Source organism: Halictus rubicundus, chromosome 8 (assembly GCF_050948215.1).
Source record: "Halictus rubicundus isolate RS-2024b chromosome 8, iyHalRubi1_principal, whole genome shotgun sequence".
NCBI lineage: Eukaryota > Metazoa > Arthropoda > Insecta > Hymenoptera > Halictidae > Halictus > Halictus rubicundus.
Genome location: NC_135156.1, coordinates 16249070 through 16266708, shown reverse-complemented (window position 1 = coordinate 16266708; position 17639 = coordinate 16249070). Strand labels below are relative to the sequence as shown.

The 17639-nt window shown below is 44.5% G+C and overlaps 1 protein-coding gene across 4 annotated transcripts in view; it reads right to left on the bottom strand.

Moving 5' to 3' along the window:
- Positions 1-17639, bottom strand: part of LOC143356767 (uncharacterized) — a 48920-nt gene that overhangs the window by 12791 nt on the left and 18490 nt on the right. For all 4 annotated transcript variants that reach the window (XM_076792719.1, XM_076792720.1, XM_076792721.1 and 1 more), the window contains exons 2-4: positions 4860-4978; positions 4311-4485; positions 197-524 (exon numbers count right to left, since the gene is read on the bottom strand). In XM_076792719.1, the coding sequence (XP_076648834.1) occupies positions 197-524; positions 4311-4485; positions 4860-4949 (593 nt within the window). In that variant the 5' untranslated portion in view covers positions 4950-4978. The remainder of the gene's footprint in view (positions 1-196; positions 525-4310; positions 4486-4859; positions 4979-17639) is intronic.

The window sequence follows — 17639 nt, the reverse complement described above, 5'->3', positions numbered from 1 at the left end:
ACCGAGGCTGTCGACGCTGTTCTTTTCTACGTTCGGCTTGGATCAGAGAATAGTATCTCCTAGCCGATACGTGTCAATGGCTAGACCCATGTCTTGGACATGTATCGAGTAAACACTGTATTGTAATATTGTCAACCTATTGAACGTTTCGTGATAGGAGAATTTTGATATCGCATAAAGATCCTAATGGTCCTACCTCGATGAAGTGGCCGAGACGACGGAGAGCTTGCCAGAGGCGCCAGACCCCTGGCTGCCAACCGACGACAGCCTGGACGTCCTGCCGCTGATGTTCAACAGCACGATCTCGGAGCAGTTGCTGTCCTTGCGTTCTCTCTCGAGCTTGCTGCTGTAATCGGACAACGAGGCATCCTCTTTCTTTCTCTTGGCTAGCTTCTTCGACTCTCTTCGCAGGTCCTGCTCGTGTACAGGATCCTGCAGGTCCAGCTCCTCCGTGGACGATCTCAGATCTTGAGCGTCCTCCTTGTAACCCAGCGTCAGCTTGCATCCAGGTGGAGGCTCTCCGCCTGAAACGTTCACCGGAAAACACCACCTGAACCTGATCCAGAAGACGACGAAGAAAGTTTGCCGGGTCTACAGGTAACAAGTGTCTAGACGCAACTGGGGCTGCTACTCGCTATGTTCCCGGTACCAACCTACTTCTACGGCCGACTATTATAGTCTACAATCGATACAGGAAACACTGTTGGATACACCGTGCTTGGATGGAACCTTAGGCATCATGCACCGCGCGCTCTCGCCGTTCATGAGAAACGAGATACTCCTCGCAGGTGCAGATCGCGACCTCGAACGGTCGAATCAATTCCTCGCTACCGATTACCGCGTTTACCCTTCGCGTTCATAGTGACGCACAAAGTGGGGAAATTTGTCGAGCAGCTACCTACGCCTAATGCCTCGTGAACAGCTTCTTCGCAGCTAGTTTGCCGAGTTGTCACGTGAACAATGATGCTGCTCCTCTTAGACCAGCAAATGCTGTTCAAGAGATCTTCGTTTGTCAACCATAGTTGAAATTAGATGTGCCTGATAGTGGCTCTCGCCGTACATTTGTTAAATATTTCCATCGCGATAGTCTTTTAAGTTGCGAAAGAGAGAATCTCAAATTCAAAAATTTCTCACTGACCCGAATGAAACAGTATGTAAATCGTTTCGTTGGTCAAAAACAAATGTGACAGATCGAATTTTGTTATAAATTGTTATAAACACAGAAACCCGAGTCTGTATCTCCGAAAGCTGAAGATTGAAAAGAGAAAATGTACCTCTATTTAACTACTTTTGTTCACAGAGTATGCTTGCCGGATTGTTCATGCGACGACTCCCGGAAGGAGTGATTGTCCCACAGTAATTACAGAAGAGAATTATCCAGAATAGAATTACAGAGTAACTAAGCCTAAGATACAACAGACAGCGATCTACGAAAGTCGGACGAGGACCTGATCTACTTCCCTCGTGATCGTCAACTGACAGATTGTCAGCGGCTGACGTCACGGTGCGAACATCGTGCGGTATAATTGTCCGCTGTTAAACGAGCGTGGGCCAGTTGACACGAGCGACGGAGAAACGTGTTGCTTCTTCCTGCAGGACGGTGTTTGTGTGTCAGCGCGCGTGACAATGGCGAATATAGGACGGAACTTCCGGTAAACTCGCTTCGCGACCTGTATTAATTCGTGGTCGGGTACGCAGAAACGGGAATCGAGGCTCGCGTTATCTCCGGGGACCATTTAAACGGCCGCCGTCTCGATCGATTCCAGTCCGCTCGTTCTTCGACGCGAACTCGCGTTTTGTGCGCGAGGCGACATGGAAACGGGATCAAAAATACCGGGGTTGTTCGGAAGTTTACCGGTCCGGGCCTTTTCGGGGCAGATTCTGTGTGAAAGAGTCAAAGAAAAGTGGAGAATGCAATTTTTTGAATAAGATTTCTGTTCCCGGAGAATGGCCATTTTTCAACATTTCTGCAGCGCTTCCATTTCTATTGTCCGTGTCGTCCCATTTGTCTACGCACGAGCGAAAGATTCCTGCAGGACTTTCAAGAATTTTTCGCAAAAATGGAGTTTGATGGGAAGGCTTTAAACATAACTGCAAACACAGGAAATCATAGGTGTTAAAGACATCTATGTGTCACATTGCATTTTTATATTCACAATCTGTAGATAAATTCTGAATAATTTAGAAGGTCTGTTCAAGGAGTGTTCCATAGATAATTATAAATTGGCAAATAGTTATATGGAAGAAATAACGTACGTAGAGTAAATAAATGAGGATTGTTTAATTCGTGGAGAATGAAATTTCAAGTGGAGATAAACAACGTGCGAGATTGCATAATTGTCAATGGATGACTAGAGAGCTCGACTGTCAGCGAGACGATCAGGGTTCAAATCCAGGTTAGGGGGATACTTTTCACATAAAATAATTTTTCAATAAAAAGAAATAGATTGCGCAGTTTACTATGAAAGTTATTTCACACAAAACCAAGAAAAATATTGATCCAAACGGTTTAATACGTAGGAATAAAAAAAAAACCGCTATGAGCCCGGGTGGCACAATTACAAATTGTGCAACCGCGCACACAATAGGCGCATCCGAATAAAGCGCGTTCCGGTTGCAACGCTGTTGTTAAAAGTAGTAACAGCAGCAAGAGCGACTCTTTCAAAGTGAAAAGGCATCGGGTCATATCGAATGCGCAACTGCTTCGGCGCTGCAGGAGCGTTAACCTACTACCACTACTATCGTCGTACATCTCGTGGCATTCAAAATAACGTTGGAAAATTTACAAGTGCAATTCAATTCTTTACGCTTGATGCACGACGCTCGGGGTGGTTGGAGAGCGACGAGGCAGCAAGGAGAGAGGTAATAACCCCAACGGGACCATAAACAGGACCATAACTCTCTCTCTTCCGTCCGGGACTTATTTCGAAAAATTTCTAGAACCGGTCTGCGAAGCGGAGAATAATTTCGCTTTGCATCTTTCGCTGCCGCGGTTCAGCCCTCTTTTTACAGCTTCGCGTTCACTATCTCCCCTTGCGCAGTTGCCTTTCAGTTTTCCCCGTTCTACAGTGAACCTGTCGCTGTCAACTTTTCTTTCACTTTTTCTGCAGTCGACATTGTTCCGAGTGACCAAGGTCGGTTTACCCTAACGATCACGCCCGTGCACGGTCGTTCTCTGCGAGAAGGGAAAAAGCGACAGCGGGAGAAGCCCGGCGAGTGGATCGTTATTTTCGAAATTGGAAAAGCCAACGCCGCGCAACAGATATTTTTCAAGAAACCCTCCGTGGGAAACGAGCCACGGAAACAAAGGCGCGCCGCAGCCTTTAGGGTCAAGCTGTCGCTGTTTGATTGCCACGTCCGACTTGAAATTTCCAGACGACCCGAGGAAACCGCCGAGAGACGGACGCGTGAACCGTCTTACCGTGCTGTAATTGAATTTTGTCACACGCCCGACGCGCCGGCAATTCAATTTTCTCGCGGGAACGGCACTACCTACGTGAAAACTTCTTCGGGGGAAGAGGCGGCAAGTTGCTTCTTTCCTACCTGTACAAATATATTAGACGCCGGAGTGGCGTTGTGCGCGGACACGCTGGCCAACCAGACGGGAATCTTGGCCGAGACACGTTGGCCGATTCAAAACAGCAGCTTAGGAGGTTTTGGAAACCCGGGACACCGGTTCTTGGCCTCACATTTTTCGGAAACGATCAACGACCGATATATTTTTCGTGACAGAACTTGTCAATAACTTTCAGAATTTTTGATCGGGTCAGCTATAAAAATTTGTGCTTCCAACACGAATAGATGCGTACAAATAATTTCAGTTGGCTGGGTTGGATCGTTCTGTTGAAATAAATTGTCGAAAAGGCTCGTTTCCAGTACAGTGAATTCCCGATGTACGTCAACAACACATGTATTGCCAGCGTCGCGTTATGTTTACGCTTCTCGACCTTCGCGGCCCCTCGCGGGGTGTGCCCCGCGGTAGTGGGGATAATTAATAATTAACGCGACGTTAATCGTCCAGGCCTTCGCGACGTATATCGAGAAATCACTGTACCTCCTCTAGCTAGCTGTTTATCTCGGTAGGGAATGATCTGGATGCAAAGCTTTTCGGTGGATTCTCTAGAAGAGACAGGAGCATAGACTGCCCCGTAGGGTTTTGTCCACGTTCGGTGTACACGCAGAGGACAAGGCAGAAGGTCTATTTTTCTTTGTCGGTGAAGTCGAAGGCCCTCGAGGGGGCAATGCGGGAGGAGATCGCCGAGCAGGCTAGTCGGGAAAGGTGAAAGTGTTCCTTGGTTGAGAGACGTTACCTGCGAGAAGCTCCCTCTCGGGCGTCGAGTCCCTGGAGTTACTGTCCTCATGGTGGGAGGAACTGCTGGCCCTGCTGATGTCAATTCGCGGTGTGCTGGGTGTCTTTAGCGAACTGCCAGGCGTAGCCGGCGTGGTGACCTCGACGATGCCTGGCATTCGCGCAGCCGGTTCCCCCTGCATTCAAATTCGTAACGCTGGTTTTTCGCTTCGGGTCACAGTCACTGAGGGTGTGGTTGTGGTGGTGGTTGGTGGTTGGTGGTTGGTGGTTGGTGGTTGGTGGTGGTGGTGGTGGTAGTTGGTGGTTGGTTGGTGGTTGGTTGGTTGATTGGTTGGTTGGTGGACGCAGGTCAGCCTGCTCCGGGGACGCGGAGAGCTTCGAGAGTTTTTCGATAGACGGGGGAAGCGAGCGGCCCGCGCGCATATACGTGTACGCGCGCACGTAACGCACGGCAACAGAGATCGCAGAGATCGACGAGATCCTCGACGAAGGAGACGAGGCAGCCGATTTTTGAGAGAGGAACTCAAGGAGGACACAGGGAAGGACTCACGTTTTCCACCTCGTCGGACAGGTCTTCGAAGGATGCTATCGGCGCTGGTCCAAGCTTCCTCTGATGGGCGCCCGGTACCCCTGACGCCATATTTTCCGATAGCTCAGCCCACGATGATGCTGCAAAACACCCTTCATTTTAATCATTCGTAACGACACCGTGGCTACTGGCGCCGGCACCTCACGACGTGCAACTGGAACTCAACTCCGGACAATAGTCGGGACTATACCAATTGTTCATATTGTTCTAGCGAATTTATTGGGCGAGCCCCACCTGCGAAACATTGTTCGTATCAGAGTTTACAACCTGGGATTTATGTTCAAGTGTAGGGTAGAGTGTAGAGTCCAAACGCTCGTTAATTGTTTGGTCAGACTGCTTAACAGAATTTATCCGTCGACCTCCAGCTATAGAAATTTGTTTAAATCAAACTTTACCAACTGCTGCAGGGTTTACTTTATACGATGCATCACCATGCTGCAAGCACAGAACTTGTTCTTTAACCCTTTGCACACGAGGCTATGATATTTTAACTCCAAAACAAAACATATCTTCCAACCTAGAAAATTACCCTTCTATATATTTTTTTTTTTCGTGTTATACATACGAAAATGGCGCAATTTGTTCGTGCAACACTGAAATGTTTAGTAGTTTATTAAATACACAAAAATTTAATAACGTAAAAAATATTTTGAATAATGATACAGCAATTTTTAGTGGCGCCTTACAGTCGCCATTCGAGTGCTAAGGGTTAATTAGATCTTCAACCTGTCTAGTCGAATTTCTTAATCGATTTCCACCTATGAACAATTATTTGAATTACACCTTAAAATTTGTCACAGTGACGGTGTTCCAACCATAGTGCAATCATTTAGTCGCGTTGTTTATTTGTTATTAGACCTCCATCTGCGAGCAATTATGTAGAGCAGCGTTTCAAATGAAGGATTTAGGGTCAACGAGGATCGAGTCGATGTCACTCACGTTTGGCACACACGAGTTTTACGAAGTTGCAACGTGGTAACAAGTCACTGAACGTATGTAATCATCATTGTCACCGTTTGATTTTTTTCAGTATGCGAAGGCTACTTCTGCTGGGTAACTGGTGCCACCCGCGATCGGGGAACAGTCACCGGAGCAAAGAGGCTAATCAGAGCCGAAGTTAGAACATTTAAGCGAAGGACGAACCGATTAACTCGCGCCACGTCGCGTCGCGTCGCTCAGGATGAGGGATATTGAGAGCCTCTCGTGATCCGTCGCTGCTGATCGAGCACCTGACCTCCAATTTACCCACGAACCATCTCTGAATATCGGGTGACCGAAATTTTCGGACATGACGTGTCCCGTTTCAACCGAGACTCGAGAAAAATCATATCCAGACCGAGAGTTTTATAGCGATACGATTTTTTTTTTAGTAATGGACAGAATTTGCTCGATCAGATTTTTCATTTATTTTGAACCCAGTAGCACTTTCCGCAGAGCAGGATTTCTCTTTGCCTTCGACTCGCATAAATTAGGGCACAAAAATTTACATTTGCATAAGGAACGCGTAACAAGAACTTTCATCGAATTTTGTTTTTTAACGCGCGAGACTACTTCATCCCAGACTTTGCTCTCGGAAAAATTCCTGCAACGAAGTAATAGCATTAAATGTACTCGGGAAAGCTTGCTGTTTCCGCGCGGCGGAAATGTGGAACGCTGAACGTTTCTTCTCTAGATCTGGCTTTCTTGGCGAATTTATCCGATAAACGTATCCGTGGCTAATACCGATGAAAAGTATAAACGATGGAATTTGTTGAACCCTGTAACATCGAATAGACGTTAAAATGAATTTCCTTGAAAATTCAGTCGGAAGGGAACGAATTACCTATTATTTTTACAAGGAACTGCGGTGATTCGATCGTGTTTTCAGACGATTTTATATGTTTGTGAACTGTCGAGAGCCAGTATTAAATTTTCTGAAGTTAGTTTCGATATTTCCGAGCGGTGTTTTGACAGAATCTTCAACCAGGGATCCTTGAACTCAGCTCGAGGAAACTTCTGGATGGGAACGTTCGGAGTATCCGCGCAGCTCGGGCAAAGGATTTTTAACGAAGAACGCTGCGGAAAGCCCGCAACTTTTTCCCACCGCTGCGGAATTAACTGTCGACGCACAGCGGTTTCATTTCTCGAAAGCCTGCCAGAAATTTGTGAATTGAAAGCTGCAAAATTAGAAACAGAAGGAGCTAATGTCTATCAGAATATGGTATGCGATCTATCCGAATTATATTGGTCAGACGATAACAATCCAATGACAAAACGTTTGTTTGTTTTTAATTATTTTTATACGAAACTTCCACCAATATTTCGGTGACATTTTTCTGATTGAAACGAGTCCGAACACGACACAGATTGGATTATTTTTACGCGTTGTGTCCACGCTTAAGTAAACTCTCTATTATCCGAACGAATCTGTGGAAGATGACTATGTTCGATTGAACACGCAAATATGCTCCGAATGGTGTCGTGTTTGGGCTCATTTTAACCAGAAAAATATGAGCAATATGTTGGTAATGGTTTCGTGAAAAAATAATTAAAAAGAATATGTTGGTTGTCGATGTTTCTTTCGATGCTAGCGGTAAGAAATGAAGGAATACATTAAATTAAACAGAATATCAAGACGTTACAGTGAACGAAAAATCTACTACGTATTGTACAGTAAAGCCACTATATTTTTCAATAAATGGCACCTCCGTGCGACGTTCATTCTCGTCGAGCAGCCCACGCCACGGCGGAAACCGTAGGAAACCGTGGCTCTCCTGAGAGCTAAAGCAAACATTCCGACAAGTTGACGGTGCAAACAAGCCTGGCTCGGGAAGATTTATGCAGTATAATTGGACGCAACAGTGGCCGAGTGAACTACGCTTCAGGATATTCTTGTGGTTCGATCCTGCACGCCTCGATAACAACGGGGATCGAAATAGACAGTTGTTTTTCATTTTTAAATAAGTTCTTATACAAGAAATATCTTAGAGCCTACATAATAGAAATTCTGAACAAGTTATTTTATAACGCTTATTAGAAAGAGCTCCGAAACAAAAACATTAGCAAGGTTTGATAATCGAGGTTCCACTATATCGTGAATTAAACAAGCGAATACGCTCCGAATAGTGTCGTGCCAAAATATAATGAAAACACAAAAAAGGTTTATCAATAAAAACAGTACCATATATTAAAAATTTTCGCTTTCGGGAAATGTTTTTCGTCTGTTCCTGTTGGAACTGACGAACACAAAGGCAAACAAATTTCGCAAATTTTCCAACAAATTTTCCGGTCCACGTCTGAAACAGAACCCATCAAAATGTTCCATAACTTTTCAATTCCCGGAGAAAAATGCAAACCGGGAACGTCTTCGATCGAGCTTCCGAGGAGAATCGCGGCCGTTCGATTCGATGGGACCTGAGCTCGACCCTGGTTCGAGTTAGGGATTCGGTATTGTGTTACCAAGACCGGGAAGTTGAAAATATTCGAAGTTTACGGAAAGGACGGCGAGGACGACGCTGCGCCGGGGAAACGCGAACGGCGATCGTTTTCGGGTCGCCATGCAATTCCTTTCCCGTTGTCCCCTTTGAAAACGGAATGCGCGAACAATCGGACGACCGGCTTTCCCGGCGGCGGCCCTGGGAATGCAGTTTGCTCGAGAAAGCGAAAAAAGTATATCTGGAGCAGAAAAGAGGAGAAAATGTTGCGCGAGTAGAAAACGCTCCGCACGGTTCTCCAATTAATGAGAGCCGGCGCTCGATCTTGCGGAACTTTTACTGTCCGTGGCTCTCGAAACCCTCCATCGGTCGCTGCTGACCAACTACAGTTGCTTTTCAATCGATTTAGTCAAACATGTTCTCGAACATGCGAGTCAAACATGTTCTCAAGCATGTGAGTTAAACATGTTCTCAAGAATGTGAGTCAAACATGTTCTCAAGCATGTGAGTCAAACATGCTCTCAAGCATGCGAGTCAAGCATGTCGGTGAAGAATGTGAGTTAAACATGTTCTGAAGCATACGAGTCAAGCATGTGAGCCAAGCATGTGAGTCATACATGTGTTCAAGTATGTTAGTCACGCATTTAAGTCAAACATGTTCTCAAGAAAGTGAGTCAAACACGTTTTCAAGCATGTGAGTCAAATAGGTGAGTCAAACATGCTTTGAAGCATGTGAGTCAAGCATGTCGGTGAAGAATGTGAGTCAAACATGTTCTCAAGCATCTGAGTTATGCTCGTGAGTCAAGTATGTGAGTCAAACATGTTCTCAAGCATCTGAGTTATGCTCGTGAGTCAAGTATGTGAGTCAAACATGTTGTCAAGCATGTGTGAGTCAAACATGTTCTGAAGCATATGAGTCAAACATGTTTCCGAACACATAAGAACGGTTTCTGATGAACCATACTCGCTCTACAATGGATAGAATCACAACATTTTACATTTTACATTTTATAAAACTGTCGTGTCTATAGCATTGTCAAAATTGTTTTAAAATGGACCATGCGTTTAACCTCTACGAAAAAATGTGAGAGAAATTTCCGGTGGACCGCAGACGCTTTTCGCAGAATTCAATCAAACCATTTTATAAGAGTACTATCGGCTTTGTTCAGGTTGTTTTGAAACGGATTATAAATTTAGTCTGTGTCAAAAAACGCGAGGGGAATTTCTGCTGTGCCACAGTTGTTTTCGAACGAATTTGGTTCAACAATTCTACAGAAATGCCACGCGTATAACATCGTTAAAATTGTTTTAAACCGGGCCGCGCGTTTAATCTTTCCGAAAAAGTGTGACGAGAATTTCTGATGAACCACAGTTGCGTTGCACCGAATTTCATCGGGCCGTTTACCAAAACCACCAGGTTTAACTTTTGTGGGATCAGCGGCGTTAGAGTGAATGGTAATTTTGGGGGAATAAGCGAAACACGAGAGCGCGGTGTGCATGTTGGAACAGAAATAGTAGTAATTTCTAAATGGGTACGGTGGCTTATGGGTTAATTATAAAGACGAGCAGAGCGAACGGCGATTTCGCGGCGCCCGGTTACGCTGGGAAGGAGCTTCGCATGGAAAAAGGAAACTCGCGATGTAAGAAAGGTCGTTGATACGCTGAGTCAATTAGCAACGAAGTCTCGAGGGGCTCAGACGGAATCTCGTGCTTCAACGTGTTAAACACGCCGTGCCTCAGCCGTTCGCTTCCTCAGCGAAAGAACGACGACGCCTCTAGCTGCGAGGCAACGACCGATCGAACTTGACAGAGAGCGGCTATCGGGACAGGAAGACAGAGATAAACGACAACATTCCTTGCACAACAGTCTATTCAAACAATCGAGACCGTCACTCCAAAGACTCAGCCCTCGAGTCGACCATAATCGATCATGCCGTATGAATAATCATCCATTTTCGACGTCTTTCTGAAAAATATCTTCACCTAAATCGACAGAACTAAAAATGAAATATTCCATACGAGACAAACCACATTCTCGAAAAACAATAAAATACTTGAAGCAGTGAAGCGCGTATTTGCACAAATAAAAATGCTTCTAACATATTTAACGTGAGCGAAAGTGAGTTGAGTTTGTGCCAAGCTAAAAATTGATAATTAAACGATCTTCAGAATAGCATACTGAATTCGCTAAATGCTTTCATGAACATAGCAGATTATTTTCAAAACTTCCCAGAACTTCATTTCAAACAAAGATATTTTCTCGTTCTTCGTTCATCTATTTTAAGCCAGCGAACACATCACCTAACAAAAGCAGCATAAACAAGAAAATCACGCTGTCTGTCAGGCATCCGATCGATCCCAAATAAACCGGTCCGGTAGATTTGCTGTTCCACGCTCGATAAAGCACTAAATACCATCAAGTTTCAATTTCTGTTCATTGGTAGACGATCGAGCGTTTCCGCGCAGCAGTCCATCAACTTCGAACATCAAACAGAAGCTCGACGTTCAAACGAACGTAAAAAACGAATTTCTTCGTTTTCGACGTGGAAGATCAAGAGCTTGCAGCTCAACTCTTTGGAAATGTCTCCGTAAAATTTGAAGTTGGAACTCCCATTTCCGAAGTTGTGGATCACCGAACTGCACGTGGCTCGGTATTTCGAGTTGCAACTTCGAGGCCGTTCAGAAATCTGGTTCGGCGATCGACTTGAAATTTTAACTGCTGCTCAAGAAAGAGTTGTACTACCGTTTGATGTGCTATTTAAATGATAGGTGATGTAGGTATCTTTTTACCATTAAAAATATGGACAATTTTTCTCTACTATTGGGTTGTGAAATGAATTCGTTTGGTTGCAAACATGAGTCTGTTTTAATTTTAACGATTTAGTCGCGAGTGGCAATGAGTCAGGCGATAATTGTAAGTGTAGGGAAGTACCTAAGTAGTAGAAGAATAGTAGAAAAGTAGTAGTAGAAGTACCTGTGTAGGGGTGTACCTACTTGAAATTTTGGGCTCGGGATCCTGTTTATGAACAACGCGACCCAGAAATATGTGTACAGCTTAACGAAAGTGTGAGGAGAGCGTATGAAGAGTATCGGATGAGTTGCATCAGTCGGTTTAAAAAGAAAAACGGAGACATCGGTATTTTTCGTCGGGGAAAAAGTAATTCTGTTCGGAAAGGAGTAGACAAACAAGCACGAAGGCCGCGCGAAACTTTGCGAAAGGTGATCCATCCATCGGGCTGGTAATATCCTTAAAGTTGGAGAATTTGGCGGAAAGCCGAGCTAGACTGGTATAGATTTAGAATATAGATTCGCTGGAAAGCGGGGACCGTCCTCGAAGTTTCCGCCGCGCCGGTTCCATTCGATTCGGCTCGCGAATGATTTACGTTCCACGGCCTCGGGCTCTCTCGGATGGCGATCGTCGACTCGATTAACCGATCCGGACGAATTAATCGTTAATTAAATTCGATCACCGGGGCTCGTTACAAACGGTGGAAACTGCTCGTGGAAAACCGCGCCCGACTCGTTAACGCGTTTTCCTGACCGGAAAACGATGCGTCCGATTAGAACGCTCGTCGAAGTGCTTTCCTCTTTTTCGATTTTTTCCGTTCTGTTTTATCCTGAACGCAATAAGCGGAATGCTCGCGGATTTATTTTGTAATCAAACAACGCGATTCTCCGGCAATCTCTGTCCATCTCTCTCTCTCTCTGTTTATTGGTTTTGCAGTTATTAGAGATTTTATTTCGTTGGGAATTTGTGTGGAACGTAATAAAGGGTGGGAACGGTGTTTGTCGACGGTACACACGTCTTGTTTTGCTTTTAAAAAATTTACTCTGCGCCTTAATTTCCGGATTCGGCTCGAGATCGTCCGACGTTTGCCGATAATATGTTTCCGCGGAATCGTATCGATGTTACGACAGAATTAACGAAACGCGATCGGCCGTGCGTGAAACGCGGAGGATTCGTTAACGGGGTATTCAATCGAAAAATTCTGTGACGTTCGCGTTCGATGAAACAGGCGACAAAAACATGGCGCATCAACCTCCATGGCCTTATACAGTCGTTTTGAACTGGTCCCTCGTTTTTGCTCCGTAAAACAGTTTCAAAAAATCGTGAATCAATTTCCAAGGGCTTGTTGTAAAGAGGAAGCTTCGATCACCGAGCCCAGGGTTGGTTCAATCCCGACAAAAATTTTCCAGCGATTCTACAGCCGTTTGGATTAGCATCGAGGATGAACGTAAAACAGTAATCAACTCGTTCGCATAATTTTTTTCGTGACTTACCATCCGAATTTTGGAAAAGTAGAGCACCAACGAATTAAAGAACCATGCGCCATCGTGCCAAACGATTCGGAGTTTAGGCGTGTCGCCTGATAAAGGTCCGCCCAAACAAGACGGGCAAGATGCCGAAGTTGTTCGAACGGCCGAAGTCGCTGTCCATAAGGACCGAGCGAACTGACAGGCCACTTGAGAGGCGCTCGACGGTCCTCGCAACAAAGGCCAAGTGCCGAAAACCGCAGAACTGTTTACTCCCCTCTACACCCCCGAGATGCCTATGCTGGAGCGTGTTGCCCACGGGCAACCCACAGACAAGATTGAGCAGCGTTAGAAATCTCTGCGGATACGGACGCAGTCACGGTGCAGAATTTACTGGAAAAATTCAATATTCGTGTATATCACGATATTAAATACATTCCTTTTGCATAGAATGCGTATGACACTAAATGCGTATGTATATGAGAATGGAAATTGTTATTAATAATCATAATAATAATTTCTATGCATAAACAATTTTGCAATAATAATATGTCAATCATTTTTATTTATTCTTAATTTGCTTTTACTATACGTTTCGTACCTATCCGAAAATAATAAGAATGTAAAGATAGATCCAGATTGTTTGGAAGAACGTGAACAGAGATCACATTGAAAGTACTGAGAATGAGTCGGATAGCGAATAACATTCATTTATCATTAATTTCGTTTTTAATTTGTTAGTTTTTAAAAATAAATTTTGTTATGAAAATTGTTAACATATTTTTTCAAATTTTTTAACACTTCAACCGATGGTAAAATTTGCAAAACAAAGATATTAGTAATATTTTTGCATTAAGTAATCACATTCGAATATAAAATGATGAATTATTTAAAAAGAACAGTCTCTTGCGATGATGATTAAAAAAAGAAAATGTTTTTTATCTTTGTTTTTATCTTTTTGTTTTTATGTCTTTTATCTGTGGTATAAAATGTGTTGTGTAGGCAGTTTTCGTAAAACTCATCCCAAATAGCAAACTTTGATGGTCCGTATCCTTTAAATAATTTCGAAGATTACAAAATGATGGCTCAATCTTTCAGTTTCATCCAAATTCGAAACATGGTCCCCAAAAAAAGATTTAATTCACATGGAATGACCCCCTTCCTAATTTGGATATTTCCTTAAAAAAATTGTGTAATTCACGTATAACATAAGGATGTGTGATGCTGTTTCACCAAGCGACAGGCACAATTCTTATCCCCATGATGTTGTAGAGGAGAGATACCGATAGTTTACCTAAGGAGCTGTGGAGCCCCTAAAAACATTTTTTTTGTGCCATGCACAGCAGGGAACGTGTCAACGTGCTCTCGAAAGGCCATCTGGACGTTCAAAGTTATGGCCCCAACGACGTCGGGGCGACCCCGGAAAGATTTCGAGCACGAAGACCAATTCCTGACCGGCAAATTTCTAGCCCGTGTTCTTGAATCTGGCCGCCCAAACAACTTCGGCATCTTGCCCGTCTTGTTTGGGGCGACCTTAAACAGTCTTCCGGCAGGGTCGTCTAGCCACCGACGGACTTATACTACTTGACCGGTTCTTGGCGAAGGGGATCGGTTCTTTGGCCGGCGGGAACGCAATTTCGTGGTCCGTTTGACTCGTCGACGAGCGTTTGCACATCGGGCGACGCAGGATCGGCTCTTCGGCCGTTGAAAAATGCTGGGAACACGGGGCCCCGGGTGTTTGCGGACTCCGTTCTTCCGGGCGACAGGCTCAAAGAGATTAGCTCACGGTCTGCGGCCCCTGTTTTCGGTTACATTTGTCTAGACCCGTTAAAACGGTCTTTGTATCGCTCCCACCCGGCTTTGTACAGCTGACAGCCCCGTGCCCGCCACCTGGCTCTCAACCCTTTCTCCACCCCTTTCCTTATTTTCGATAAAACGCGCGACGGCGCGAGTCCATCCGGTCTCCGCCCGCCCCGTCGCCGCTTTATGGCTTCTAAAGTGATCCCGATCTCGCACCGGAACCTGCGTTAACATCGTTTGATGCACACGCACTTTGATCCGGTCCCCTCTGTCGAATATTTCGCTCGGCGATCGATTGTTAGTTAACGCTGGAACCAGCGAGCGTTAAACGCCCAGATTGATTTGTAATAGTGACAAGATTCAAGTCGTTCTTGAGAGTTCTTATTGGTTGCATTGTAGCGTGGAAAATTTCTCGCGAGGACATTTTTATAATTGTTATAATTTCCGCAATCGAGAAGGAAGACGCTACAGAAAAATCGTTTCGAGTGGTTCTAGCTTTATGGCAATGCTTCCATCTAAAGGGAAAAGATCGGTTTCTTTTATTGCATGTTCTTAAAGCGTAATGCTTCAAGAATGTGCTCCTGAAATTTTATGCTTCGGTTCCAGAGAAATGGCGAAGTTAGAATGATTTAATCAATGCCGCGCGCTCCTGGGAATAAATCGTGAAACGTTAAAGGCGCTTTTCTTGGGAGCGTAGCTTTGACAATTTCAAGCTCTCGAATTTGTTGCACGAAACGTACGCACGCGGACCTAATAATTTTTTAAAAATCATCACGAAGCAGTGCCTCCGACGCGCAAGCTTGTTAATGAAACATCTTGTGGTCAGCGTAGATGGAGTATCTTGTCAATGAAGAATAAAATAGACTTTCTTTGAGGTGCGTGGGAGCGTTCGAAGAGCTTGTTTATAAAATAACAGATAAAATATCTGCGTGAATATTTATAGTCTCCGTCTCCGGGCTCCTTTGATACTCGTTCGACCGGTGTTGCGTTGACGAAGACACCTTCGGCATCTTCCTCGCGGGCGAAAAATTCGCGAAACTATCTGAAAAGCCTGGAAGGGTTCTGGAATCGTTAGCAACAGTGGCGAACTAGTTAACAAACCGCCGAAGTTCGCGGGGAATTTACATTTTTGTAATAAAATTCGAGGAGACGGGAGCAAAGTAGAATTCTACGGTCTGCAATGCAAGTTTTAATGGAGTGGAAGTGAAAGACAGGCGTATGGAGACGTAAATGTGACATTTTTCAGGACTTGACGGCGCACCCTTGAAGAACGCGGGTTCATTTTGTTGTAGCATTCGTCATGACCCCGAAGTTATAAAGGTTCCATTTAAATTCTGACTTCCTGCGAGACCGTATAATTTATGAGCCAGTTACGCCCAAAGTTCAAAGTTCAAGTTGAGAAAATTAATGTCGGCTTCAAAGATGCGGGTTGCAAAATATATGTAATATCAAATCGGTGCGCGAGCTGTTATCGATTCTGATTGCGGTTCGAAAAACCCGCTAGAAAAGTTTTATCGATGATTCCCTCGAGATTGCTCGTTCGTTTCGAGAAGCTACGAGCACCGGTTAAGAAATCCTCGATTTTTCAATCGGCAACGAGGTTTAACGACTCCTGCGGGCAAGGTAGACAGTGGTTAATGCGTGGGAGTGGCTGCAGGAGCATGGAATCCTGCCAATATCTGCGAAATGTCTATTCCCGGAGGGATGGACGTTGCGCACGCAGGAAAGAGTGTAAGAAAGCGAGGAAAAACGAAAACACGACCGGGAAATAGGGTCGTCGAGACGGAATTTACATTTTTCTAATCAAATTCAGAGTGCCTGGGACTAAATAAAATTCCGGAACCTCCATTAGCAATTTTAATGGACCGAAAATAAAAGAGAAGCACACAAATGCTCGAATTCGACATTTCCCAGAAATTGAACGATCGCGTTCTCGAAGTACAATCATTTCGACAGGACTGTCAACTTTGTTGCTATTTGAGGAACCTGCGGGAACGAGAAAGTGGAGCACAGGACAGAATTTACATTTTTCTAATCAAATTCGGAGTGCCTGGCGCAAACATTTCAGCACCTCCATTAGCAATTTTAATGGACCGAAGATAAAAGAGAAGCACATCTGTAATTCGACATTTCCCAGAAATTGATCGCTCGCGTTCTCGAAGTACAATCATTTCAACAGGTCTACTTTGTTGTTATTTGAGGAACCTGCGGGAACGAGAAAGAGAAGGGGAAGAGAATTTATATTTTTGTAATTAAAATCGCAGAGCCTGACCGCAAGGTAGAACTTCGGTAATTAGTAGACCGCGGGTTTTTCTGCAAAATAAAAATTTTCTACCTGAATCGCAACAGACTGGAGTAAAATAGAAATTTATTTTCCTTCTTAATATGTTTAATAGGTTGAAAATAATGTAACAGTAATTTAAAATGTTTCCAATGTTTTTACTGCTTTAAAATACGCCTACCCATTTCCGTCACGAATGCATAAAATCCGCAGTCTGGTCGTTAGCAATTTTAATCGACTGGAAGTAGAAGAAAAGCGCAGGAAAGCTTGAATCCGACAATTTCCAGGTCTGCATGTTCGAAGCTCCAAGAAGAAGAATCGATTCGTTATGGTTGCAGGAACGTGCCGGGAGCGTCGTTACCGATTCTGCGGGGATTGCTCGCGCGTTTCAAGGAGCCTAGTATCGATTCGGAAATCCTTGATATTTCACTCGGCGGCGAGGTTTAAGGGTCCGGGATAATCACGTGACTTTTTCAGAGTCAGCAGGTCGGTAACTGCTGTATAATTTCCGTTCACAGCCTTAAGCCTGTGACTAAACTTGTCAAATTTTTTAAAATAAATATAATTCTGTATTGTCTAAGATAAAATATAGCTCAATTTGTAGCTGGAGATATTTTCTAGCAAGCGCTACTCTCGATTTCACCCCAGAAAACTGATCCAATGGCATAAAAATGATTCCACGGCACGCACGTCGTCAATTTTTGGCCTACTTCTATCGCTTGTATTACCAAATATCTGCATAATCTCGTCAGCTGATGACCAGCGCGCGCTGGATTGGACGTTCCTCTTCCGAACGAGCCCTTTCACGGCGAAAAATATTCTCATAAAAGGGCGAAAAGTTGAGGCAGCGTAAAACCATCTTTCGCCTATTTTCGTCGGTAACGTGGTCACTCTACCTTATCGCGAATCTACGAAGTCTTGGCCCGCAGGCGGGGTAGACGGTGGTTAATGCGTGGGAGTGGCTGCAGGAGCATGGAATCCTGCCAATATCTG